The 26,758-nt window shown below is 37.4% G+C and overlaps 2 protein-coding genes across 12 annotated transcripts in view; one reads left to right on the top strand and one right to left on the bottom strand.

The window, feature by feature from the left end:
- The window catches only part of IPPK (inositol-pentakisphosphate 2-kinase), a 41,082-nt gene extending 20,009 nt beyond the window's left edge, over positions 1-21,073 (top strand). Inside the window, exons 1-12 of one of the 2 annotated variants that reach the window (XM_009688113.2) lie at positions 4,843-4,932; positions 5,338-5,433; positions 6,188-6,254; positions 8,718-8,839; positions 9,283-9,372; positions 10,029-10,087; positions 10,513-10,585; positions 11,640-11,919; positions 13,002-13,152; positions 16,095-16,197; positions 16,675-16,754; positions 17,804-21,073. In XM_009688113.2, coding sequence (XP_009686408.1) covers positions 5,395-5,433; positions 6,188-6,254; positions 8,718-8,839; positions 9,283-9,372; positions 10,029-10,087; positions 10,513-10,585; positions 11,640-11,919; positions 13,002-13,152; positions 16,095-16,197; positions 16,675-16,754; positions 17,804-18,029 — 1,290 coding nt within the window. In that variant the 5' untranslated portion in view covers positions 4,843-4,932; positions 5,338-5,394 and the 3' untranslated portion in view covers positions 18,030-21,073. Of the gene's footprint in view, positions 1-4,842; positions 4,933-5,337; positions 5,434-6,187; positions 6,255-8,717; positions 8,840-9,282; positions 9,373-10,028; positions 10,088-10,512; positions 10,586-11,639; positions 11,920-13,001; positions 13,153-16,094; positions 16,198-16,674; positions 16,755-17,803 lie in introns of those variants that run through there. The other variant, XM_068907466.1, reaches the window with a different exon arrangement.
- The window catches only part of CENPP (centromere protein P), a 160,555-nt gene continuing 154,625 nt past the window's right edge, over positions 20,829-26,758 (bottom strand). For 5 of the 10 annotated variants that reach the window (XM_009688107.2, XM_068907474.1, XM_009688106.2 and 2 more), the window contains exons 7-9: positions 24,111-24,190; positions 21,528-21,619; positions 20,829-21,220 (exon numbers count right to left, since the gene is read on the bottom strand). In XM_009688107.2, coding sequence (XP_009686402.2) covers positions 21,099-21,220; positions 21,528-21,619; positions 24,111-24,190 — 294 coding nt within the window. In that variant the 3' untranslated portion in view covers positions 20,829-21,098. The remainder of the gene's footprint in view (positions 21,221-21,527; positions 21,620-24,110; positions 24,191-26,758) is intronic. The other 5 variants (XM_068907471.1, XM_068907472.1, XM_068907470.1 and 2 more) reach the window with 1 other exon arrangement.

Below are 26,758 nucleotides of genomic sequence, written 5' to 3'. Positions count from 1 at the left end.
GTATTATTCCTACCCTTAGCGGTGCAAAGCTGATGAGATGCACAAATCTCTAAAATTTCTCTGATAAAGGAAAATAGGGGATGTTAGTACTTCCAGTATATTCGGGATCTGTTTGCAGCCTCACAGGATGTGAGGCATACCTATTCTAAAAAATGCTAAAAGCATAAAGTTCTTTAAACAGTTTTTCTTGCTTTCTCCCGTTCCTGCAGCAGTTTCCTACTCGCTGAACCTTTTAAAACATTTCTGAATGTGTAAGTCTTAAGTACTTTGACTTTGGCAAGCATGTTGCAATTTTGAATAGCTATTTCATTTTATTTCCTATTGTTATACTCCTCCATATACACCTATTTGCATGCCTAAGTCTTTTCCAGGTGGCCACTGACATTCTCATTTCTGTGTCTCCTGGCAGGTATCAGAGCTTACATCTTTGTTCTGCACACTTGCTCTTTTCCCCCAGGTGCAGAACCCTTACAAGGGTGGAGAAAAGCTTTCATCATACTTCCTGCATATTGCAGTATTGTTCTGCACTGGTAGGGTTGTTTTCTGGAAATTAGTTCAAAAGGCTTAAATTCTTCCCTTTCCATGGTACCAATAGTGAACAGACAAGTAACTGTCTCTTGAATGAATGTTGATGAGTGTGCCATGCTTAGGCAGTGACTTCGTGTTTAATGAAAACAATTGCTAAAAAAATTAAGTTCTAACAGGAAGCCTGCAGCTTTACAACTTGCTTGCAGACCTTAAAATATGATGATTTTTACCCCTTCATTGTTCACTCTGGAAACAGACCTAGTGATTTACTTGTTCCACTCTTTATCTGTAATAGAGATTATTGCTTACGCTCAATTGTTTTATCAATGGTGTAAGAGAAGGTGTGTTTTCATCATCTCAGTACTGTGATAAAGTGAACTCATTAGGGGAGAGAATTCAAATTTAGTTGATTATACCTAATGAGCTCTTGAAATGACCAGACAGTTGAAAATCTGAAAGAGTTTTGTCAAGCCAGCAAACGCTTACCTGTTTTTCACGTTTTAGTTGTTGCGTAGAATGAAATTTAACATCTCACGTCTTAGCGTACTTACAAATTTAATTTCCAGTTAAGCACTACTGGTCATTATCAAGTTTAAATAAAAAACTGTCTATTGCTCTTTCTTTAAAAAACAAAAGAAAACACTGAGTACTAGCTTTTTTTTTGCCTCTTTTTTTTTTTTTTTTTTTGGTCTGAAGTCATGTTGCATAATAATCCTTATACAAAATGGCATCATGTGAAGAAGTAGCAAAGGAAGACAGGAAGTAATTTTTCACTATTAGCTAGAATACAGAGTTCCAGTTGAGAATACTTCAGTAAGTTTCTTTGCGCGTATAATTTTTTTGGACTGGGATAGTGATACACAACAAAAATGCCTTGGGTGTGGTGATCTGGTACTATATGAACATTGCTCAGATTCTTGATTGTTTTTTTTTCTCCCCTGCGTAATCAGATGAGTAAAATCACTCAGAATTCTAGCAAGGACAGCAATATATCATGATAGTTATTCCTAGAGGCTGGGTCTGTTTAAGCATCAAAAGTTTGGTTTTTAGAAGATGTTAGCAACGCTCCCATTCAAACTTGCCCCAGACAGACATGCTTTTCTTACCACTGTAACCACAAAATGGTAATTTCTGGATGTACACAATTATGTAATGTAGCTCTGAAAGTGTTTAAATTGTGGCTCTGTAAGTTCATGTTACTAAAGCTAGATCGGCAATGTACGCTGCCTCAGGAAGCCCTGCTGTTGAATGTAAAACATTTGAATGTTACATTTGAACAGAACTGACTTGCAGCTGACTTCATAACTCTCTGTTTACCTAGTACTGTGATTATCTGGACATTGCGATTTACAAATCCTTTTATCATTGCTTTTTAAATAGGAGGTTATATGATTTGAATATTCTGCTGATTGTAATTTTTTAATTTATATTTATTTATTTTAGAAGATCAGTTTTTCTTTCAGCAGAACTGAGGAGCAAATAATTTATCCTTAGATCTGTAAACAACTCCTGGAGAATCAGAGTTTTGGACCAAACTTGTACATAGCAATTTGACAGCTATAGAGAGAATGTTTTTTAGGTGTAATTGGTATTCCTAACTAGTGCAAGATGAATTAGGGTATAAAGTGTCATATTTCTAGGCATGAAATTGTAGCTTCATCAAATGTAAGTGGCTCTGACAGAAGCAGTTCAAGGCAAATACTCTCTAATAAGAGGCATACTAAAATTCCTATCTGGACAGGTGTGTCTCAGTCTTTTAAAACTGCTTCTGCTTAACTCTTTTGGAAAAGGGAAGAAAGTTCAGATGTGACCTTACATTGATTTCTAGTAATATTAATACATACTGATTGCTTATGAATTTGGGACCTGATGTTCTAGTAGAATAAACATGGCAATGTCCTCACAAACCTATTCTTACAGTGAGGTATTTGTAATAAAAAATACTAGTAATGAAATGAATGCAACTCTGGGGCTTGCATTTCTTGAGTGAATATTAATGTCAGGACTTGTGGAATGGTTGCCTATCACCAATTTTGGTATATTTGAGTCTTCTGCATGAATGAGTTCTTTGCCCTTTTCAGTCTTTGCATAGATTCAAGTTGAATCTCATTGGCTAGAACCTATTTGATGTGTTTGGTGTTTTACTAAATGAACTGGCAGCAGTGATGGGTTCTTCAAAACCTTTTTACCTTTTTAATGTTAAAAGGTGATGCTCCAGCAGTCTGTTAATATTGTTTATTGTTCGGAATATCAAAGGTACTTGCTCTTAAAAGGAGGTCAGCAAGTGTCATAAGCTTGATCTGCAACCTAAAAGTGGTACTGATCTGTTGAACTGGTGAGTCTTTTCCTTGTAGTAGTAGTAGTAGTAGTAGTAGTAGTAGTGAGTGCCGTAGTTTTCAGAGATGCTTATTTGATTCCCAGGATGAAAAAAAAAAAGTCTGCAAGTCCTGTGTGCATCAGCAAATGAGGTCAGAGTAATCTGTAAATGGGAAGTAGCTGAAAATTCTGTTATTGTACAAGACGAAGTAATATTCCTGCTCAATGTTTGGAATTTGTATACCCTAAAGAAAGGGTTGTGTTGCCATAAAAAGGGAGGAAGTCTGTATGTAAACTGAAGGTTTTGCTGTAATATTTACTTAGAATAATAGTTCCTCGCCTCATAAAGTGAGGAAGATATTTTTGGTATTTATAGACATTTTAAATTGCTGCCTTTTTTCTTTCCCCCTCTCCAAAGGAACTACTTGTTCCCCAGACTGGGATAAATTAAATGCAAGGGAAAACCTCTATAGCATGCTTGTAGTCTGCTCAGGGTGAGAGCAGAGGGGACAGGAACACGCCATTTCCCCAGTGGTGTCCTCCTCTGCCTTTTGGTGGGGAGGAGGGAAGGAACCTGGACTTAACAGCAGTCCTCTGTGATGGATCTAGGTGTGTTCGGCACTACTGATGGAAGCGCTGGCCTTCCTGCAAAGCACAGATTGAACAAATTGAACAACACTGCTTTAAAATATCCTGTTCCATGCTCATTTAGGTGGCCTTGTTGCCTATTAATTACTTTCTCTTAAACATCCTCTTTAGACCAAACAACTGCAATTGGGAAAGTTATTCAGGGATCATACTTTGTATTTTCTTCCAAGACTTGAGCAATGGAAGATTGCCTTTCTGAAGAGATTGCTGCAAACGTATTTTGGTTCTCTCAAAAAGATGCAAGGAGAGCGATCCTGAAAAACAACTCCGTCTACAACATGCCAAACATTTTAAAGAATAAGTGCTGTTCTGGCCTTTATAGAATGATAGAAGTGCTGTGAAAGTGCTTTGGAAAATGTGTACTTTTCCTACAAGCTCCAAAGGTTTGGGTTTTTTGGTTCATGCACTGCATACTGAACCAGCAGAGAAATAACTTATTTTTCTGTAACGCACTATTGCATATTGCTGTTTCAGTCTGGAAAATGAATCTAACTAGATGAAGAATATTAAATGTAGCACGCAGCCTCGGAAAGCCTGCTTTACAGTAACTAATCTGTTTTTAGTCCTAGACAACTTGTGTAAGATGAGAAATACCTACTTATTATAAAAGAAAAAAAAAAGTTGTTAGTAAACTTGCCTAGTTAGTGACAATCTCCTTTTTACCTCTTAACACATTTAATTTTTTGGATGTGGTCTTTTCTTCTGTCTCTGCTCTTAGTCATTATCTGAGTGTTTTGCTCCTGGCGTTTTGTTTTCTCACACTCTGTTCTGCAGTGTTATTTATTTTCTTATTTTCTCTCCTGCTCCTGCTTTTTCCTCTCTTAAGTTTCCAGCTTGGACATCAGTGTTAGGCTTTCTCTTTCTCCACTGTTACATAATCCTAAGAGTAAACCTTACTTGGTTTGGTGCTATATTGTACAGTGGTACACAAAATAGCATTTTCCTGGAAAAGCTTTGTATTACAAAAGGACACAGGAAAAGAACTTGGAGATTGACTATAGTAACAATAAAACTCGGTGCAGAGAACCAGAGTATGCTGGAGTACTGGCAATAGAACAATATTATTGTAAAGCTTTTTCCGCGTGGGCACTCTAATATCTCTTTAATAAGCATAAGTCTGCCATAGTGACACTGCACTACTGTGGCTGTCCTGCCTCTTGCTCTTATTTAGCTTCATATTTGTCTAGCCTGGCGTTTTTATCTTGTAGAAGATCTTTGGTGTTTCTTTATATGCACATAACGCATGGGAAAAAAACACAGAAGATAATAAAAGTTTTCATTGTCTGGGGCAATATTCAGGACAGATGGCAAATTCTGTACCTGTTCATGCAGAGATCTGTGATGTGGCTTGGTCTTTTTGACCTTTGGCAGGACTGTATCTGTTTCTCCAGATGAAGTACTTCATAACATTCAGAGCATCTCCTGCACTTAAACCTGTTGGTAAGAAAGCATGCAGTGTATCTATTTTGATCATTGTCGATCTCTTACCTGTTTGAAGACTAATGGTCAGAGACAGAATCAATCTTGGCCAATCTCACTCTCTTCCACTGTTTTTGTTATCTCTGTTCTTGCCTTTTTTGTTGTTTCTCCCTCCCCCCCCAAACTTAAGAATAAAAATAATCTCTTCTGACTGCTTTCCTGGTCATCTCAACCTGTCCAACAGCCATAGGGAGGTATGCATACCACAAGTTTAGTGTATCCTTTTAATTTCAACGTATACTTACTTACTAAACTCTGTATAGCAATTAGGGTACTTTGCCAAATCATTGACAAGTATGTGTACGTATTTCCAAGTGTTGTGTATCATTATGTCATAGCTAAATTACCATGTTTTTTTTCTTTCAGACATCAGAAGAAATACTACACCATCTGCAAAACATCGTAGATTTTGGAAAACATGTCATGAAGCAGTTCTTCGGGGAGAATTACGTTCATCATGGGGTGAATGTTTTATCCTTAAAATAAGTGGCTTATGCGTTGTAAACATTGTGTTTTGAGGAACGCTAGATGCCAGGCAAAAGCAATTAGTAGGGTTTGCAGATCTTCCTAAGCAAGCTACACAAACAAGAAGCATTCAGTTCAGAACAAAGATCCTGCTCTGTGCTGATGAGGTGATTGGGCTGTACTCTGTGGTTTGAGCTATTTCAAGCTACTGGTGAAAAAAGTGGTAATTTCTTTTCTCTGTATGTCGTGAAAGGTGGAAGACAGGGATGTTTTGAGGCTGATTTTTTGAAGGAGAGAGAAGCCTGGTTCCACTGAATTATCCAGACTTCTGTGCAGTCGAAGGATAACTTTTTTCTTGCTGCTCGCTCTGTTCTTCAGGAGGGCTACATCTAATTAATTGAACATCAGATGCTTGAGTGGAAAAGTGACAACTTTTTTTGGAGCTTGAGCCATAAAATTCTACCGTGGGGTGGGGGAGGAAAACTGTTCTCATTTTTGAAAAAGACAAAATGATGCAAGTTTTTTTCATGCACATTAAACCCATTTTGAAAATACTCTTTTTTTAATCTTTATTTAATTTAAATGGTGTAAATCTAATGGCTAGTCATAGAGAAGCTGCTGAGCATGTAACTTGGTATGCTGTTGTTAATATCTGCTGAATTGTGGTATTCCATCTTAAGACCACCAAATTAAGCTTTTTGTTGAAAAAAAATTTCAACAATTTCAATTTCTTTTTTTTTTTTCTTTTAAGGAAATTGTTCAACTGCCTTTAGACTTCATCAGACAGCTGTGTTTAAAGATTCAGCCAGAGAGGCCAGGTAAGTTCAGCAATAGCATTAAAAAGGTGGCCTTCCTCAAGCTGTAAAACATTCTGCTAAATTATAAAGTAAAAAAAAAAAAAAAAAGGAATCCTACCTCAAAATCTGAGCAAACTTCTTTCAATATGAAGCCCATAATAACTTGAAAATGGCTTTATTGTAGAAAAATGGATGTGTTATAAAATTGAAAGTTGTATCCAGTATTAGTTTCATCAAACTGAGGAAAGGGAACCTCCCTAAGCTTCATTTGTTAATTCTTTAACAGGCTTTTTTATCTTGCTCTAAAGCCCTTTACAAACATTGGTGAGGGAAGTAGAACATGTGTCTTAAAATATTCTGCTTGTTTTGTTTCCATCAGAATTTATCCTGGACAAATTAGCAGAGCTTTGGAAGGAAGATATTTTCAGAAACTCCAAACCAAATTCTAAGTCGTGTTTTCAGTGTTAGTCTTTCACTTGGGGCTAAGCACTTCCTGTCTGATGAGTGGGAATGTTAGTCACAGCACTTAACTGCATGCAACTTGCATTCCAGCTTCTCATGTCTCTTTTCTTGATGCCTGGTGTATCTTGTTACAAGGGGTTGCTGTATTATAGGCTGTAGCTAAATGGGCATCTTTGGGGTGTGAGGCTCTGCTTGATTTCTCCGAACCATTACATGGTGCTCTGGGGTCCCTAACCAGCAGTAACATGCCAGTACTCCTTTCTACTTCCCTTGACAGGATGGGGACATGGAAAGGGATGATGGTAGAAGAGGTATAGCTGTGTTGGCTTTTGAAGTCTTTGGAAACATGCTGCCAGGACTCAGTAGTTCGGAAGCTTCTGACGCACTCAGCGTAAAATAAAGCGGTATAGAAATTGGTGTAGTCGGTCAGCTCTTTCACTCAGAAACTCAGGTTTCAGTCTCAAGTGTGTTCCTTTTAAAAGTCTGTGGGAGTCAGCAGTTTTGTTTCCAAAATGGAGAAAGTAGGCAACCCTTGAGTACATCATTCTTCACATATGGGTAAAAGTACATCAAGGTGTAAGCTTTAAAACGGGAAAACAAAAGATGTCCCTCTCATGCGTTCTTCTTATGTTCTTAAATGTTCTTGAGAAGGTTCAGAAACTTTTGCTTTATCTTTTGCTTTAGCAGAGTTCCTTGAAGAATAATGTGGTATTAAATTCTTTGGCTAAGTGCAGCCAGTACTTTGATGCCTTTGATCTAGGGCAGAATTAACTTACATAAGGTAAGGGCAGTAGACTCTACTGCTGACTTGTCCTCACGTCTTCGAGAAACAGTTTCACAGTGCCAGAAACTGGCAAGGAAAGTAGATACTGTGTCCAGTAAGAATTACAAAAAAGAGTGGTAAAGTGGTAGAAATGAATGACAGAATTTAGTTTTATTTCTTAAAGGTGAATTTTCTGTGTCTCCATCTCCCGGACGTTTCTTTCGAGGAAGAAATGAAGTAGTGAGGAGCTGTCCGAGTGGTATTTCTTGCTTTACAACAGCAAGTTCATTTTTAATGGCAATCTTTTAAAGGAAATTCTTTCCTTGAGGTTTTATTTAAAGCCTCTTTTTCCTTGAGGTTTCACAAAGCCTGTCTAACTTAAGAAGGCGCTTATAATACTTCAGCTCTACGGCTCCCTCTTACTTGGCATATGTGGTTTTCTGCTGATGGATGTATTTTTGAGGCAGTATAAAAATGGACAAAAAGACCTAGCCTGTTTGTTTGTTTGTTATTCCAAGTTGTGGACTTGTGAGCGGGGGGTAGGCTAACTCCTCTTCCTTTTCTGTCCCTTTTCACCTGTTTAGTATTTTGATGTAAATACTGGCATGCCTATGAAGAGTCTAGTTCTTGCTGAGAAGTGGTTATGCAGCTGATAGTTTCTTATCAGTGTTCTTTTTAGTGCAGCGCATCTTGATCTCAGACCTTTGGCAAACGTTTTAAAACTTGAAGAAGTGCTATAAACAGACTACTGGAGCTAAGCCACTTGCAGATTCTGCTTAGTTTTACAGCTCCTTCTAGACTCCTAGATCTCAATATTGTGAGACCAATTTACGGTATTTTGGCCCATTTTCACAGACTTCTGGTGACTAAGACTGATGGATCATAGTCACTACATGCAATTTTAGTAAGCAAACATGAGATGACTTCTCTGCATATGTTAATAAATCTCTTCACCTATTCTTGACCAATTGAATACACTCCTTTGCTGTTTCAGACCTCTCACTGATACCTTTGTTAAGATGAGCTGGAAACTGTGGCCATTAAAGCAGCTCTTGAAGCGCTCTATGTGCTTGAGAACTGTGAAGAAAATGGAAAACCAGTGTTGCTGGGGTGGGGTGGGGAAATAATTGGATAAAGATTACCCTGCCTTTCTTTAGGACTTTTTTTCCAGCTAGGGAACAAGATAGCCACCGAGTGAAATAAACATGGACACACTTCTGCCCCCCCCCCCCCCCGCCCTTGTTGTTTCTCTCCTCCAGAGTCTCGCTGCGATAAAGACATGGACGCTCTTAGCGGTTATGCAATGTGCCTTCCTAATCTTACCAGGCTGCAGACCTATCGTTTTGCGGAACATCGGCCAATCCTCTGCATAGAGATTAAGGTATCAAATAGGAGAAGATCCTTCTGGTTTTTTGGTTAGAAATTTTTAAGTATGGACTGACCAAAGCAGTTTTGAATAAATGCAGCAATGGGATAAAGCAACGCTCATCACTTTCACTGTTACCCATAGGATGACATCCACTCTTCTCCCCCCATTCCTAATCTTTACAAGTTTGGGAAATTTCCAAGTATTAGTAGGTTTTCTTGTAGGCCACAGTGGTACCTACACACATTGTAAGGATACAATAATGTATCCTTATCTTTTTAAATGAGGGCTCTAACATAACTGGGAAAAATATATAGTGAGATAATATGAAGATTATTGAATATTGGATGTTCACTGATAATCTTTTTTTCAGTTTAACTGGAAAGATTTGCATATTGTGTGCCCTTATATGTAAATAGATACATTTATATTTGCAATCTCTCTTTTTTTTTTGGTAGCCAAAGTGTGGCTTCATTCCTTTCTCCAGCCATGTTTCACAGGAGATAAAGCACAAGGTGTGTCGTTATTGTATGCATCAGCATTTAAAGGTAACTATTTTTTTTTTGTGGTCAGCCTGCTTTCCTTTGACTGTATTGTGTTTTATTTGCTCTTAGAGTCTTGCTTTCCTGTTGAAAGTTGCATATTGTTGCTTAAATCTCTGATATGACTAAAGAGAGCGAGTGGTTACACACCCGAGTTGCTGGGTGTGTAGTGAGAGAAGTAAGAAGTTCTGTGGGAAGCTGGAAGCAAACAAATGCATTATTAGTTTTTGAGGAGTGTTAAAGGTTGGGTAAACACCTGTGCCAGATTTCCTTTTAAGTACACCTCAACAAATGCATGGTGGCATTGCACAACTTACCAGAGCATGTAATGCCCATGGAATTCATTTGATTTTTTTTGATACACACTGATAATGTTGATTATGTTCCTGAAATCATAATGGGTCCAGAAGTAGAAGCTAACTGTACCTTGTAATTTAATGTGACCTTTCTCCATGCTTTCCATGCATTAATTTTCTGCAGTCAGAATGATTTGAATTTAAATATGAATAGGAAGACCCCTAGCAGTCATGAATAGTAAGTTCAAAGAGTTTTAAATGCTATGGGACTTCTGAAGAAAAATGTTAGTGCCAGCACCTGACAATTAAAATAATTGAGAACAGTTATTCCAGAAAGTGATTAACAGTGATGTTGGTTTTCAACAGGTAGCAAATGGAAAATGGAAGCGACCAAGTAAATATTGTCCATTAGATCTCTTCTCAGGGTAAGAAAACGCGTGACTTGATTCTGTGCGTTGCCAAAAAAAATCTGTCTTTTAGTTTTATTTCTCTGATTATTTAGACTTCAACTCTAGGATTAAGGGAAAATACCTGCTTGTCTGACTTTTACAGCAAATATTTCTGGTCCTATATATTTATTTACGTCTATTTCGGGAATCAGAGTTGCCTATTAATGGCTACAGTGCCTTGCGCTACTTAACATGAAATGTAGGAGGTGCTTATTTATTACTCAGATTTGAATTTGCAGTAGTCATTTTGTCTTTGCAGTGGCTTCAGTATGAGTAATATGCTTAAAGGTTGTGTTCACTTCAGGTGCCCTGTTCTGATTCCATAGAATCCTGCAGACGTAGTAGCTGTAAACATCTAAAGGCTGCGATAATACAGTCTTTTTTTTTTTTTTTTTTTCTAGAAATAAACAGAGAATGCACTTTGCTTTGAAGAGCTTATTACAGGAGGCACAGAACAACTTGAAAATATTTAAGGTAAACAATCAAAACTGTCTGCTTGCTTTTTTGTATTGGCTTGTAAACAATTTGACTTTAATGTCTGAAGAGTCAAGATCAAATCTGCATAATCAGCACTTTCACTACTGGGCCTCCACCATTAAGTAGAAGAAAACAGGAAAATTCTTAGATTTCAAGTTAAAATAGGTAAACAATACTCTCTGTAGCTATCCTTAGAAATCTCTCCCAGAACAAATCAGTCTAAATGAATAGCTAAGGAACAGCCAACAGAAAAGGACTTTTAAAGATGACCAAAGTTTTAAAACTTTGGAAGTGCTCGTTCAGAGGAAGATAAAGAGAACTTTGTGTGTTGCTGCAGATATTGTTGGCAGTTACTGTTACAACGTTCATACAAGTCAAATGCACAGTGCGCTTCACTGATGAAGTAAGAAGGTTAGCTTTTTTGTATAGAAGTAATGTAGTAAAAAATAAAGCAGTGACTGATGGATTACGCAGATTTGTCAGATTAGTTCTAGAAAATAACTTTTGAATATTAATTCAAATAGTTACAAATTGAAATAATTACAAATTATTCTAATATTAAAAAAACTATTGGAGTTACTTACACTTGTACGAATTGTTCTGTTTTTTCTGTTAGAGGGCAGATAACTGTTGTACCTTTTCGGTCCCTTTTCTCCACCTTCCATTTTACAATTTGGCTTTTAAAAGGGGTAGTTTTACATGCCACGCTTTTTCACTATTGAACTTATTTAGACAGAAGCGATAGGAAACCATGCTAAGTATCAGTTCACTTTTGTTGTTCTGATTATTTAAAGTTGATTAAGTTAGGAAAGTATCTTTTCATTTAAATGGGCTTTTTGGTCCTAATTCAAAAGGTTTTACCGGCAGTATCTCAGGAAGTTTAAGATGACAACTTTGTAAGAGATTGTGCATGCATTTGTATGTAGACTTTTATACCAAGTCACTCTCTTCGGCACCATGTGTCTTAAAATATGAAATCTGGTATTTTGGTTAGCTGTGTATGAATAACTGGATTTGATGGAGTGTTTAAATCTTTATTTTCTGTTTACAGAATGGTGAACTAATTTATGGCTGTAAAGATGATCAGGACTCTGTTTCTGACTGGAACGAGCTTGCTCGTCACTTAAAACCTTTCTTTTTTCCTTCAAATGGGTTGGTCAGTGGACCACACTGTACAAGGACAATTGTTAAAGAATTAATCCATGTTATAACTATGGCACTACTAAGTAGTACTGATGCCTGCAGGGCAGGTGATATGAGGACAGTTCCCATTTCACAAGGAAGAAGCTACTGTGAAGCAAGTGCTTTTAATAAGGAGCTAGTAAGAAATGGTAAGAACTAATGTCTTGAGCACTGACAGTAATTAACTGTTATCACATATTGATTCATATTTTTGCCTCACTTGCTATTTAATACTGGTGTGAGAATTGAATTATGAGAAGATGAATTATGAGCTGGACAGCTGCTAGATAACTGTTTTATTGTGACCTCATAATGAACACTTCTAGCACTGCATCTCATGACAGGGATTAAAGTCATTTCAGAAGGCAGTAGGGTAAAAATGAAAGAAAATACCTGTTCAAGCTGATAACCGTGATTTGTATTTTAAATGATTGGTTAATTTTTATTTTGTATGTGATGAAGTCTAGCTGCTTTCACTGATTACACGACGCCTGTTTCTTACCTTCCCCTGCTCCCCAACTATGGTATATCTGTCTGTCTTTTCTTTTCCTACTCCATTTCTGGTAATGAGAAGGTACAAATATGGGACGGAAAAGAAATGGAAAATGAGGGCTGGAAAACTGAAAATCATGTTAATTCCTCAGTGCTTAAGTTTTGCAAAGCTTGAATTGTTCAAGATGCTGCTTGTTACTCTAATTTATACAAATGGCTCATTTCTTAAATATGCTTTTGAGGAGAGTTCTTTTTCATTGATGATTTCGATTTTTGCTGTATTGTGTGGAGAAAGAGCTGTTTTAAAAAAGATAGCAAACACAAATAAACAGATTTGTTTAGACTATATAAAAAAAAAAAGACCCAATATCTGAAATGCTAAATCAGTTTTGTCAGCAGTTCATACTGTTGAAACCTAATTTGTGGTGGGTTCACACTCATATGAGAAATTTGTCTTTTAGACTCGCAGTAGAGTGCAATGGAGTTTTTTTTTTCTTTTTTCTTTTGAGTAATTTGTAGAGCTGTATACTAAGTGTTGTATTCTACAGTCAAGTAAGTGGAGTTTAAATATGCAAGTAAGCACACAGCACGTTATTGTTCAGAAACTGAAGCTTTTTTTTTTCTTTGACCAATTTGAAGAATATTTGGGTTTGCTTTGTGAAAAAGCACATGTAATGGCACAGTGAAGCAAAACAAAGACACTCATGCCTGCCTTATTTGAATATGTTTTTTCTTATAGGGAAGCATAAATTGGAAAGCTCTGGCTTACCGAGGGGTTGTCTCCTTTATAAAACCCTTCAGGCTCAGATGCTTGACATGCTGGATATTGAAGGACTCTATCCTTTGTACAATAGAGTTGAACAGTACTTAGAGGAATTTCCTGAAGAGAGGTAAGATTCGATGGCTTTTTTTGGTTCTGATTAAGTAGATACATGGACAAGATTGACTCTATGCAAATACAGCCATGTTTTCATCCTCTTTTCTTCCTTATGGTATGCCGTATTCTGACTTTCTAACTTGAAATACCACTTGATGTAGAAAATGAGTTTGATGTCAGTCACTTGACATTGATGATGTGGATTTTTAAGTGATGATTATGCCAACTTCACAACAGGGAATGGGAGAAAATGCATTGTTCCTTAATAGTGGAGGCCTGGGGGACATGTTGGAGGGAAGACAGTAAAATGGACAGCAGGTTTCCGTCGCCTTTAGCACTTGCAGAAATAGGACTATGTCTGCAGTAATAATGATGTTTTTACAGTCATTCTCAAGTCTTTATTGGCCTACTACCTGTCCTTTAAAACCCTGAATTTGATATTCAGCAGGAATCCAGCCTGCCCCTTCCAGATCTTAAAGAATATTTGACTGGATAACAGGCTCAGTACCTGCTTTTGTCCAGCTGACTTTTGCTATGTGATGAGGTGGAGTTTACATGGATGAAAGTCTGTCAGGGCTAATCATGAAAGCTCCTGGTCTTGACTTAGGTCTTTTTTGAGTCTTTGCTTTTCAATTCTGCCAAGTAGAGAAGAGTTGACCAGTTGCGACTGGTTAGTTAATTGACTTCTAGGTTTCACAAGCTACAGGGAAGCCTGGGTACACTCCAGAAATAGGAAACAGAATGTGGAGGTGCCTGAGCATGCTCTTAATTAAGGCATTCTGAGATTTGGGCTCATTATGCACAAATCGGCACGTCTGCCTAAGTTGCTGCTAAAAGGAAAATGGCTGCAGTCTGCTGTAGCTTCATCCTGTAGCAAATTAAAGTAATCATAATCAACAGTAATGCCCTTAAGGTAATTGCTTTTTCCTAAACTGCCCGTGGAGAGAGATAACATACTTTTCCTTTGAAAGTGGTGGTAGACCCCTGTGATGCACAGGGTCTTAGGTTCCTGTGTCTCATCAGGCTTATAGCCTGAGATGGTCAGTCTTTGAAAACATTCAGCCAAATTATCCAACTTCCAATTGAGTTTTCCAGCTTATGTCATTTGCGATGGTATTTATCACCAGTTTACAATTTTGTACCTTTGCTTCTGGCGTTTGTTTTAACTACTGTAAATAGTAGTTAAAACAGACAATAGATAATGTATTAGTATTGCCTGGCCTGCCTTAAAGGGAGCAGACTTCCTCTTACCGCTTCTGTTGCTTGAACACGTAGTTTGTGTTACATGTTAAGGTGATGAGATGGGTATTTTGGTCACAATTTGGCATCTAAAGGGGAAAAAAAAATCAGAACGCGAGTAAACTTTACCAGAATGTTGATTTTGTAGAGGAGGTGGTGTTGTTAGGTTGCTTGTCTCAGGGTGTTTCAGAATGTGATATGCTCGAACTAGCTCAGATGTGGGAGCGATCAGCTAGCAGAACTGCAGGGCTCTGTGTCAGTGGTTCCCGTACCTGTGTGGGCCATTTTATCACTGCCATGCCTCAGAGTATCTCGTGCATTACCCAGTGCCTTTACAGTGCTTTATGCTCAAAATACTTTTTGAGTGATGTTTAGCATGGGTCTGTGGACCAGTGCTTTCAACCAAAAGAAAATGCAACTGGTCATCTGCCAGAGGAGCAGAAATCCCATAGCCTACTAAAATTGTATCGGAATGAGGAAATGCTGATTTGCAAGCGTAGAAAATTGCTACTCGTATAAAGCTGCAGTGACAGATTGTTCAGTTGCTTTAAGTTACGCTTCTGCAGTAAAACGTGAGGTTTGCTAGCTGTACTGCTCATGTAAACTTATTCTGAGAAGCTGCCTCGTCTATAGAAAATGACTTAAGCAGTGTACGGGGGTAGCTTATGAGGAGGGGTAGCTTAAAATACCACCTTGCGATGCACATCATAAATGAGCAAATCAAACTTGAGGAGGAAGAATCTTTAGGTTACTCTATCTCTTGCCTGATGAAGAAATACTGAGTATTGTAAGGTGCTGCATTAGTCCTCAGATAAAGCGTACTAGTTGGAATGATGAGCACTGTAAAAAGCTTTAATTTTGATACTTACATTCTCAGGATGTATTTGCTTGTAATTCTGCCGTTGCTCACAAGAGGGCACGCGGGCCTCACTTGTCAGACATGGCTGTTGTGCTCCTTTAGCTCTTCTGGACTCCCCAGTTAAAGGATTATCTTGTAGCGAGCAATGTGATAGCCTTAAGTTCTGCTTAAGTCATGTGCAGTATAACTGTGGTGTGCTTGTATATTTTTACAATAAACAATTCATTTGCAAGTGTATTCTTTCATCCATGTGGTGTTTGTGTGCTGTGCATTGGCACTAAAGTGAGAAATTACAGGTTTGTGCTGCAAATTGCATTTTTATGAGTGCAGGTTTTCGGGAGTTTAAGTATTTAGCATGGGAAAGAAGGAGGCCATATCAACTATCCCATTATCAGTACATCAAGTGCAGTGCACACACTATGAAGTTGGGGGATGGTAAGTGGGGCCTTATCAGATGTACCTTCAGTATTTTCAGGAAGGCCTCCCTGAGGGTGCTACAAACTGTTATAAATTTGAATCTTTCCCACTCCTGCTAAAAATGCAGTTTTTTCCCATAAAAATTGCTGATCTGTTCTTGTGATAAATGGGGAGGCAGGGATTAAGAATGGTTGACCTTTAAAAAAAAAAAAAAAAAGAAAGTGTTAAACTGCAGCAAATTGTAAGTGGCTGTGCTTGTATGAAATGAGGATAGGGACTGTCCATGGTTTTAGCTCTTTGAATAGTTATTGCCATGCTTACCAGTGTTTTTGTTGGTATGTTCTCATCTGACTATCTATCTGGGCTACTGAAGAAAGATCTCACTGGAAATCAGTAAATCTCCTTGGCTGTGTGTAAATCTTCTTTTAAAATTTATTTAGAAGTACACTGCAGATAGATGGGCCTTATAATGAAGCATTTTATGAGAAGCTGCTAGATCTTTCAACTGAAGACGATGGAACAGTAGCATTTGCGTTAACAAAGGTACCTTTCCTGGGCATGTTGTTGAAGCTTATTTAGTCGGTCAGTTCTAATAACCACCTAGCTAACTGAAATTGATGGGTAGTGCGTGAACCTTACCCCTGGCTTGTCACAGTTTTGCACAGTTAAAGTTCTTAACTTTGTCAGGGTGCCAGCGTGTACCTTTGTAGCAGAAGCACTTAAAACCCAACACATTCAGCCTCTCTCCTTAAAAGGAAAATAAAGCTGGTTATTTCTTTTCTAGATTGAGGAGGCATTAACATGAACTGGTGCTTTGCTGGCCTTTAAGAAAAGTATCTGTAGGACATAAACATGATCCCTACAGAGGGTGCGGTAAAACCACTTGCTCCTGCCACCCATGTTTTATAATGTCCACATCTTAAAATGAATATACTAATACCTTTTTAAAACAACAGTATGTTTTATATCAAGGCAAATACAAATATAATGGAAAAATCATGTCACTTTTATTTTGTATAGGTGCAGCAGTACAGAATAGCAATGACTGCGAAAGACTGCTCCATCATGATTGCCCTTTCACCTTGTCTACAAGACGAATGGTAAGAGACATTTGATTTTGACTAACTCCTATTCATTTAGAAATCGGATGCACGTGTGCAGTTCAGTTAATTCATGTAACGGTTAAGGGTGTTTTTTTTTTTTTGGATCACAAATGTTCATTGTGGGCATACTAATAAGGTAGAGTTTTGATTTCAGATATATAGGACGGTTTCTGAAGACTTAAAGTTGACAAAAAGGGTCAGTTCTGTGTCTGCCCTCTTCTTGAAATAGGAATTAATTGCACACAATTAGATACACATGGTTTTAGCGAGTTAGGATTTTTCTGCCTTGATCCTTTGATACGAGAGATTTTTCAGAATGATTTGCCTTCAACCACCTGACTGGAAACAGAAGTCTTTTGTATCTTGTTTTCATTGATCCAGTTAATAATCATGAGGTGACATCTTTCTCTTCTCTCAGGTCAGGCAGGAAGCTTTGCCACAGTATTACCTGTTTTGACTTTTGTCAACAATAATAGTCTGCTCTTGGAGAGGGGAGCGTGCTTAGCCAAAGCTTTATGTGCAGAGAAGATAGATAGTCTTCTGCATTTGTCCTGGGATTCTTGAATAAAACGTTCACACGAGAGGGGAATTTTGCAACAGTTTAAGTCCTCCATCCTTCAGAATGCTTGGACAGTAGTTCTGATGCTAAATTGGATTACCTTGAACCTATGTAGAAGTTGCAGCAATTCTTATTGGTTCTGCCAGTTAAGATGGCCGCTGCATTGTATGCAATAACACCTAAAAACATATTGCATTAGCTAACTGCAAAGGTGCATTAATTGACTTAACAACAGTGTAATGTTTTGACTTAACCTGTGTGAAGCTGAAAGGGAAACGAGTAGCAGAAGCGCTGCAAGTTTGCTTTCAGACTGGTTAAGCCAAAGCCAATAGTTTCCTAAACAATGTTAGCTGAAGTTTCTTTTCTCAGGTTCTTGGGATGGTTATAAAATAAGCCTTAGTCCCTTTTGCACAAGGACTAAAGACCCAGAAATGAAAAATAGGTTTACTTCAGTGAATCACTTGTGTGATATGGTTTTGTTTTCCAGCTCTGAGCAAAGACCTGTGGTACTAGCATCCAAATCAAGATTCACCTTTTCTGTTTCTGTCCTGGACCTCGATCTTAAACCATATGAAAGCATTCTTCACCAGTACAAACTCGACGGCAAGATAGTAAACTATTATTTGAAGAATGTACAGGCCAAAGATGACCCAGTTATGTCCAGTCTCTTCAAGGAGACTGAAGACTGCACATTAGTTCTCCATAAAGTGTAACTGTTTTTCCTTAAGGTTATTTTTATTCGAACACATTAGAAAGTGAAAGGTTAATGAAATAATTATGGTGATTTTTTTTTCTATTGTGTTCAGTGCATTTTTCAGCTGTGAATGTTTTTGCTTTAAGAAATGATTTCTAATTGGTATGCCTTTTCAGAGACATGGAATAGCACTAAAACATGCGTTTGCTATGTAACCTTAATGAATGTATTTAATATGGCAGAACAGAAACGTGCCATACCTTGGAACTAAAGGCCAGATCAACTTAATTCTAAAAGTCCACTTCCTTAGAATTGAAATAACACAGAATTAGAGGTTTCCTGAAGTATTGCACTAATATAGAAAGCATAATTACTAATAAGAGACTTGCCTTGGAGCTTGTGCTTTTTGAAGAGGGAATGCTTTGACAAAAACCTAATAATATAAAATTTCAGCATTAAGTAAGTCCACTGAAGATACAGCTCAAGTGGCTATTAAAGTGTTACAAAACTATGGAACTACCATGTTATTGCAGAACACTTTAAGTACTAGTGCATGAGAGTACTCCAGACTGCCTCCAGAAGTTTTGTGAGCACTTTGCATTGCCTAAAGCTTCTGAAACTAAGTGAAAAGGGTTAAAAGTGAGCATCTTTGACTTTTCTATGATAGCTGAGCTTAACTAGTCTGACACCTTGGTCTTTTATTTTCTATACATGATGTGCTGCTATTGGAGGTGAAACCACAGCTTGCTCTTTCCTAATTTAAATTGAGCCCTAGGAATTATGTATTCTGAGTTTTCTAGATTACTTTGGGTCTTTCAGACTGTGTCGAATGCTGGTATTACTTCGCTGACAACCCATACCTTATGTAGCATGACCAACTGCTTTCAGGCTCATTCTGTTAAGTAAGTGATACACAGAGGAAAGGTGACAGTATCTGGTTTTAAAGCTTTTCTGAGGTTGCAGGGAGTCACTTTCTGATGGTGAGTAGTGGAGCTGAGTTTGTATCACTACTTCAGCGATTTAAGGATGGCTTTAATTTGTATAGTAAAGATGCCTGTGTGCCGGTAAAATTTTGAGATGTTGCAGTTAGCCATCTTCAAGGTAGATGCTGAGTTAGGAGACTGAGGATGTATTCAAAACTGTGGGTAGTGTGATTAAAATCTACAGCAACTCTTCCTGTGTGCTTGGGGTTTACACACCCTGAAATGTGCAAAGAGATGCTATTCAAGCTACAGTGAACTACTGTTATCTGTATACAATGTGTGTGTACTGGTAATGTTTTTCAAACTAATGTAGGTTATCATTTAAAAAAATTATATCAAGATCAAGGGATGTGGGCTGCTCTTCAGTTAAGTGTGATACTACAACAGTGTAATAAGCTGGTAGCTGACAGTGGTAAAAACTCTTTCCTTCTAAAGAAAACCTGGGGGAGAAGATCCCCTTTTAAAAACAACTCTTCCAACCGTTTGTTAGACAAAACGAGAAAGGATTATCCACAGCTGAAAAATTAAGTTTTCGGTTTTTTATGCTGTAACTTTACACACATTTCAAATGCAAATAGAAGTGTATGTGCGTGCTGACTAAATAGTTTCCTTTTCATCCAGTAAGGATCTAAAGATGAGACTAACTACAGTAAAGGTTGCACAAAGCTAGCTAAACCAGTAACACGTCAGTGGATAAAGCAGCGATGAATTTTGCTTGTCTACTGGAATCCAAACTTGAAAACAGTCTGCCTTATATCTAAAAAGAAAAATTTGTACTATAGGATTGCTGTTCATCAAAAACTTGATTTCTAGCATAGTTCAGCTGTCCATTCCAACACAAACCAGTCTGTACCTTCAGTTTTTCATGACTTACCAGAACAGTCGGAGACTATTTCAGTGATCAAATAGTGGAATATTAAAATTACAGTATTTAAAACATACTATAGCTTTAAAATTGATATTTTTAGTTCTTCTTACCTACCCGTTTCACCATTGCTATACAATGCTTTGTCATCTGTTTAAAAAGATAACTAAAATACAGAGCAGGCAGGTGTACTGATTGCATGGTTATAGCGTCCATGGACTTAAAAAGGAACTCTCTTAATATATTACTAAACAGTTTACATTGTCATCAGCTTTGGCCCCTTGATTCCAGGAATAACAACTGTTACTCTGTATAGAATTGCAGGACTTCAAATGATGTAGGTATGTTTTGGACCATGTCCTTTGGTTGTGATAGCTAATGCAGAGACTCTCTTGAAAAATGCTGGGAGTTCATAACGAGCTAACGGTACATCTGATGGAAGCGAAGGAAGATTACAAGACACCTGTCTGTTTTGTTTCTTTAGGGACAAATATATGAAATGTGATGCTTTCATAATGTGTTATCTGCTAGAATTTTTTTCCATGAAAAGTAGAAAATCAAAATGAAGTACTGCTGTGAGCAGTAGTTAATTCTACTATTTCTTTTTACAAAAGTATAACGGTCTTTCTTGCTTAGTTCAGGTTTTCATTCCAATTAATGCTCTCTTGTTCAACACAAATTATGGGAAAAAAAAGGTATTTCACACAGTTGGTTTTCACACATAATACTTCTTTAAAAAACTTCAAATTATTTGTCTACTTCTAGCCTCATTTAATGAGAAAATTACTTAACTCTTTGTTCTAGGAGTCTCTTACTGTTCTCTAGTCATCTTAAAAATCACTGTACTTTTACAGAGCTGTGAAATGAAACTTCCACTTCTTATGGACTTGATTTTGACAGTGCATGTTCTTTTAACACTTTCCAGGTATCTAGAAAATGTTAAGACGACAAACCACTCTGGTACATTATTGATTCAAAAAGATAAATTTATAATGAAATCACTCTGTACATGTAACTATTTTATTTGGCATTTTTGTATTTAAATGGCTGTATTTATTTTCATGTCATGACAATTTATATATAACGTGCCATAATTGTACAGATAGCATGTTTTATGAGTATGGTTTCTAAATGGAGAATAACTTAATGTTTATATTCAATAAAATTATAGACTGTGTAACACAATATCTTAATTAAAACTACTTTTGAAATTGCTACCTGTTTTAAGTCATGCTGGTATTCACTTTTTCAAGCCAACCACTTTGATAAGATTTTCAACAGCTGTCTCAATCCCAAACAAAAGCAGCATACTTCGGAAGCAGGTAGGTGCATTTTCAACTGTTGCTATCTTCTGCTCCAGGACTACAAGAAAAATATAAATAATGAACAACATTATTACTGAAAGTATCTGTCTGCCTTGCATTTTTGGATAAAACAGATCACTTGCTGCCTAAAACAGAAAGACATACTTTTTATCTCATTTAAATTAAATTAAGTATACAGGCAGTAAAATCATTTCAGCTCCTTGCCAAATTTGGTTTTGTTTACCTGATGTGCTCTGCAAGATGTGCTTCCACATTTTACCTAAAGAGATGCTGGGCAAAAAAGAAAAAGGGACAGGTGTTTACTCTAAAAGCTCAGAAATGGTCTCTGAAGTGAATGACATTACCTTGCTCTGGTACTTTAGTCAGAAGGTCCAGAACAGGTGCTGCTCTCCCTTCTTCGTCTATATGTATCTTCCAAACAATCATTAATTCAAACCTGTAGCATATCCAGAGAAAAGTTAGTTAACTGTTAACTAGAAAACTAAAGTTTCTTCAAAGTGGAAAGTACGGGATTCAGGAGGTCTGCACCCATTATATTCTTGAACAAAATACACCTAAGTAAGTAATGCAACTTGAAAATTTTGTATTTGGGAATCAATAAATACTTAGATTTTGAACCAAAGAACACTGGTAATCTGTTGACAAGGAAAGATGATTACTTAGTTTCCAGCTATGTTCAGATTGTCACCTGCAGAGGTTTTCCTCCCCTAGTTCTTGTCTTTGGTGGTTCTTACAAATGCTTGATCCATTTCCATAGTGTAATAGTAAGAAAGAGGATGACAGGTAGGATCCCTGCACCCCCTACGTAATATCTGCAACCTGCGGTCAAGTATTGTGTTAGACACACACTGTGAAAACAGAACAGAATCTCCTCAGAGGAAGCGTTCTTTTTTTCCCCCAAAGACAGAGGATTGGTCTGGGTTTGGGCTTTCTAGAATAACACAGGGATAAAACTGATCAAAGCCTATATCCTGGTATCTGTTTGCTTTTCATTAAAAAAAGAAATCTTACCTATCATTATTGTCCTTCAGGGGTGCTTCTGCCCTTATGTTGCAAAGCTGTAATATTTGTTCAGTATTTCCAGCTTTTGCACAATGGTCATGGTAGATTTGGTCCTTTATAGGGTCCCATCTGCTGTACTGCTTTTTCCTGCTTTTTCCATTCCTGCTTTTAAGACTAGCCCTTATTGAAAGTAAGGCTTTCCTAATCAAAAGCTGATATGCAGAGTATCAAGTCATAACAAGGACCCAGTTCCCTTTCCTCCGTGTTCAAACAGTCATGAATATAAATATAACTTTAAAAAATGTCCAAATATGAGTTGAGCCCTTTTGCCACGTCCAAGTCACAGAGGCTTGGTGTGCAGCTTCTTGTTCTGGGCGTTCTGAATGGAAGTTAGCATGCAGGTATACTTTCTCCCAAGCTACCAAACTGATTTTAAATGCTTATATTCCACGATTTTGGGGAACAGGGAGCGTGTAGCAGAACGTGACACCTGTCAACTTACAGAGCAATTGCAAAATAAAGCTGCTGATAGTAAAAGGGAACAGCTTATTTTCTACTTGTGCTGATCTAACAGCAACTACCTCAACCACTCAGTGTTCAACCACATTTAGTTTTAAATGGCAGATTTTCCTAAACAAACAGAGTCAGCACTATTGTGATTTATTTGCTGGTTCCATAAACTAGTAGTAATGAAGGTAAGAGCTATGTTTTATTTCCAGTTATTTCCATAGGAATTAATGCATATTTTAGAGAAGAAATAATAGGAAAAGGGAAAGGTCTCATCCTCTCACAAGAGTTACTTTCCTATGCTCGTATACAATTCCCTGACAATGACAATTACACAGCTTTACATTCATTTTTTTAAGATTTTTTTTTTACTCTATTAAAAAACAAAACTAGGCAGAACGCAGCTAACAGAGGGACCAAGGACATCTAGCAAGTGTGGTGGCATTATCATAAATGCCAGGGAAACGATCACCTCCTTCATCTAACTTTGATTCCCTTATAAAACAATGGAAAAATATAACTACAATTGTCGTCAGTAACATAACAACTGTAATTGTCTTTCCAGTACAGACAAAGAATTTATGCTTTCCTTTAGTGATTTGTAATTATTGCACGTTCTACCACAAGAGCATGAAGCAGCTGTAATCGACAGGCTGCTACACCAGCCTCCGGGTTCGCCCTCAAAAAGGGGTAAGCGCCTTTGCTCAGCTCAAAGGGCGGAAACCAGTGCTGTATCGCAGGTCCTCAGAGAGGATGTTTGCCAGTAGCCCACTGTCACATTCAGCGAGATGTTGGGCTCAGCAGCTGTTCTGCCTATAGCTTTGGCAATATAATACAGAAAGACAACCAGGATGGAACAAAACCACAGTTTAAACTGACATGTTTTCAGATGCATGAGAGGGAGGATTGACCCCACATTCCTAAGTGTTGAATTTAGATTCTTCATTATAGCATGAGCTTCCAAAACAAAGACAGACAACAGTGTAATTTTTTCTTAAAATGCAACTGCAAATAAGCCTGCTAAGAGCCTTGGGTTTGTTTTTTTTTTTTTTCCCCATCTACTTCTTAAAAAGGGTGGGCATACAAAGTAGCAATATGGTTGACATTTCTAGCAAGGCCACATGGAAACAAAACTTTCCTGTGCTTTTTGCTTTTTTTCCCCCCTTCCAGGGTTCTTGTATGTGGTTATAGCCATAAAACTAACACCCGTCATCTAATCTCTGTGCTTAGAGATGTTATAAAGCAATGACTTAATCTATATAGGACACTTGGTCTAGTTGCAGACTATCGGTATACATTTCATTATCCTTTAACTGCATAAATAAAGAATCTTGAAGTCTGCCGGGGCTGGAAGTAGAATTTTTGGCCTTGCCCCTTTTTTCTTAAAAAAAAATCCAAACAAAATACCATCTACTTACCCAGAAAGTTTCGGGTTCCTCAGAACTATATAATCTCCCAACAGTCCTTCAGGAAGTTTTACAATGTCAGGATATCTGGCCTGTGAATAAACAGATTCAAAATGGTAACATTAGGTCACAAAAATGGTAAGAGGCAAAAACGACTTCTAGGTAGTGCTTTCCAGTCGTAATGTATTTTAAATGCTGCCACTCTTAGCTTACATTTTTTTAATACTTATTACAGTGTATTCTGAAACTAAAAAAAAATCCAGTAAGTAACAATATCGAGATCTGAATAAGGAAAAATAAACCTAGGCTACTGTATTCAGTTTGTGAACCAGCACTGTGCCACAGCAACTTGGTCTTTGGGAAGTAAGTATCCACAAAGGGAGATTTTGTGGTTCCTGAGCAGTTCTATTTTCAGCTTTTCTTTATGCTGATGTTTTTTCCTTAATATATTAACACAGAGACTCTTTCTTTTGGAAAGTGCCTTCAATGTGTAGAGGAGGAATGAGAATTTAATGGAAAAGAAGCAGAATTTTTAGCTGAAATTTCAGATTTACGCAACTTTAGCTGTCTGTGAGTGAGCTCGAGAAGAGAAGCCAGGAAACTTTAGTGCCACCACGTAAGGTGGAAAGCTGTCGTTAGAGCAGTGCTTTGAATAGAAAGAAGGTTGATCAGAAAACATAGTTAGTAGCAAAATACAATTGCTTACTTCCTGAGGTGAAACGCTGCAACATTCTGGGCTCGAGACACCCAAGTCACATGCCCGTACTGTTGCTTTTCTGCCCATATCCCTTTTTTGCACATAGATTATTAAAATTTTAATTAGTTACTAATGCCATTTCAGTTAGAACGGTTCAGGGGTGACAGTGCCAATGAGTTTGTGAAAAATTCTTAAATGTTCATTCGTTTGTTTTTTTTTTATTAGTATCTTTCAAACGATATCAAGAGAGATTTAATTTGGTCCACTCAGAGAAAAAGACACGATGACATTTGCCTCTGCACACAGGACAGAGAGGTCCTTGTGCAAGACAGGAAACCTTGAAAGAACTGTTCTTAGCTAAATGCTGTTAATTCTATTTAGTAATACATTATGATACAACACTGTTTCACAGAAAAATAACTGATTTAAGTAACCTTACTAGTGCACTGTTTTGACATTTCTTTGGAGAAACGGGATCACCAAGACGTGTAGAATACTTTGAAAGCATAAAATAATAAAGGCAACAAGTTATCAGAATAGCCACTAGTAGAAAAGTATAATTGGGCATTGGAAAACTATCAAATAAAACTATTGACTACAACTAAATTTTTGCGTTACTGAAAATTAGAGCACAGCGTAGTACTTGTAAAGGGCTAAGATTGCTCTTTTCACAACAAACAGTCATTCCATTGTGCTAGTTCTGTTAGTGCACTGCTGTAACTTTTTAAAAAAGCATGTAAAAGAAGAGCAGAAGAGTAGCTACGTATGATATTTTTTTAGAAGTTATGCAGTATGTAAGATGAAAGATTACTCAAAGATCAAGAGGCGATCCATCTGCATCAAAATACTCAGAAGGAACACCTAATTACTGCATCCTGTAGGGAGATTTTCTTGCCAAAGAAAACACAATCCAGACAGAGACTACTATCTTGAAAGGAAGGCTTCCACGCTGTTACTGGGTTGCACCATCTTATCTGCTTGATAGTGAGCCTTGGTCCAAAAACTGCAGTTTATGAAGTGTGAAGAAACTGTCAGCCTAAATAATTCTTCAGAGCTCACAGAGCAAGTAGTATGTCTCACGAAAAAGGATTGGGAGAGCTCATCTTTGAAAAGCACTGGAGAAAATGATGAGTTAGCTTTTATAGGATTATTCCTCATCTGGCCTACTGCAATTGCTACCAGATGCGACCTTGCCCTGGTTTAGAAATTTATGACAAACTGAAGGTTCGTGCAGAATGCCAAATGACATAAAACACATGGAATTTGCCAATTTTAATTTCTACAAAGTATCCAGTGCTGTATTTACCATGAGAGTAAAAACCAGGATCTATCCCAGGAACAGCGAAGTGCATAGTAGTCATAGCATGAAAATGTAACTGAACTAAGGACAGTAGCCTACCAAAACCAGTGATTTTTCAGCTTTACTTCCTGTGGAGTTATGCTGCTCAAAGGACAACATCAAACAAGCATTTTAGGCTTTCATGCTCAATAACCCAAGTCTTTGATATTCAGTATGCTCCCTCATTGTCTGGTATCTTATCACAGGTCTCAAAATCTAGGAATCCTTCAGCTCCAGGTTGAAATCCTAGAAATTTTAGGATGAGCTTTTATCTGGAGAACGTACTTAGGCTCCTCATTTACAAGAAGTTTCAAGAAAGCCATTGCTAAGCAGTCCTGTTTCATTTTTGCCCACCTCTGCTGAAAATATTACAAAACAGAGGCTTTGTGAATCACAAGAGAAGAAAAATACTTAAGACAGACCAGAGGGACTGGATAAGAGTTCCAATTTTCAAAACATGTTTTAAAATGCCCCTATAACTTGTTTGTAAGTGGGTTCGTTATGTGGCTGCCATAATCAAAGTATTTACCACAAACTAGTGGATGGTATTTTATGTTGCATAAAAGCTCCAGGTATTTTTTAAGGAAATCACAAAGGGTAAAATTTTCTATTGCCTAACAGCTT

The sequence above is a fragment of the Struthio camelus genome, chromosome 14 (assembly GCF_040807025.1).
Source record: "Struthio camelus isolate bStrCam1 chromosome 14, bStrCam1.hap1, whole genome shotgun sequence".
NCBI lineage: Eukaryota > Metazoa > Chordata > Aves > Struthioniformes > Struthionidae > Struthio > Struthio camelus.
This window is presented reverse-complemented; position numbering and strand designations above follow the sequence as displayed.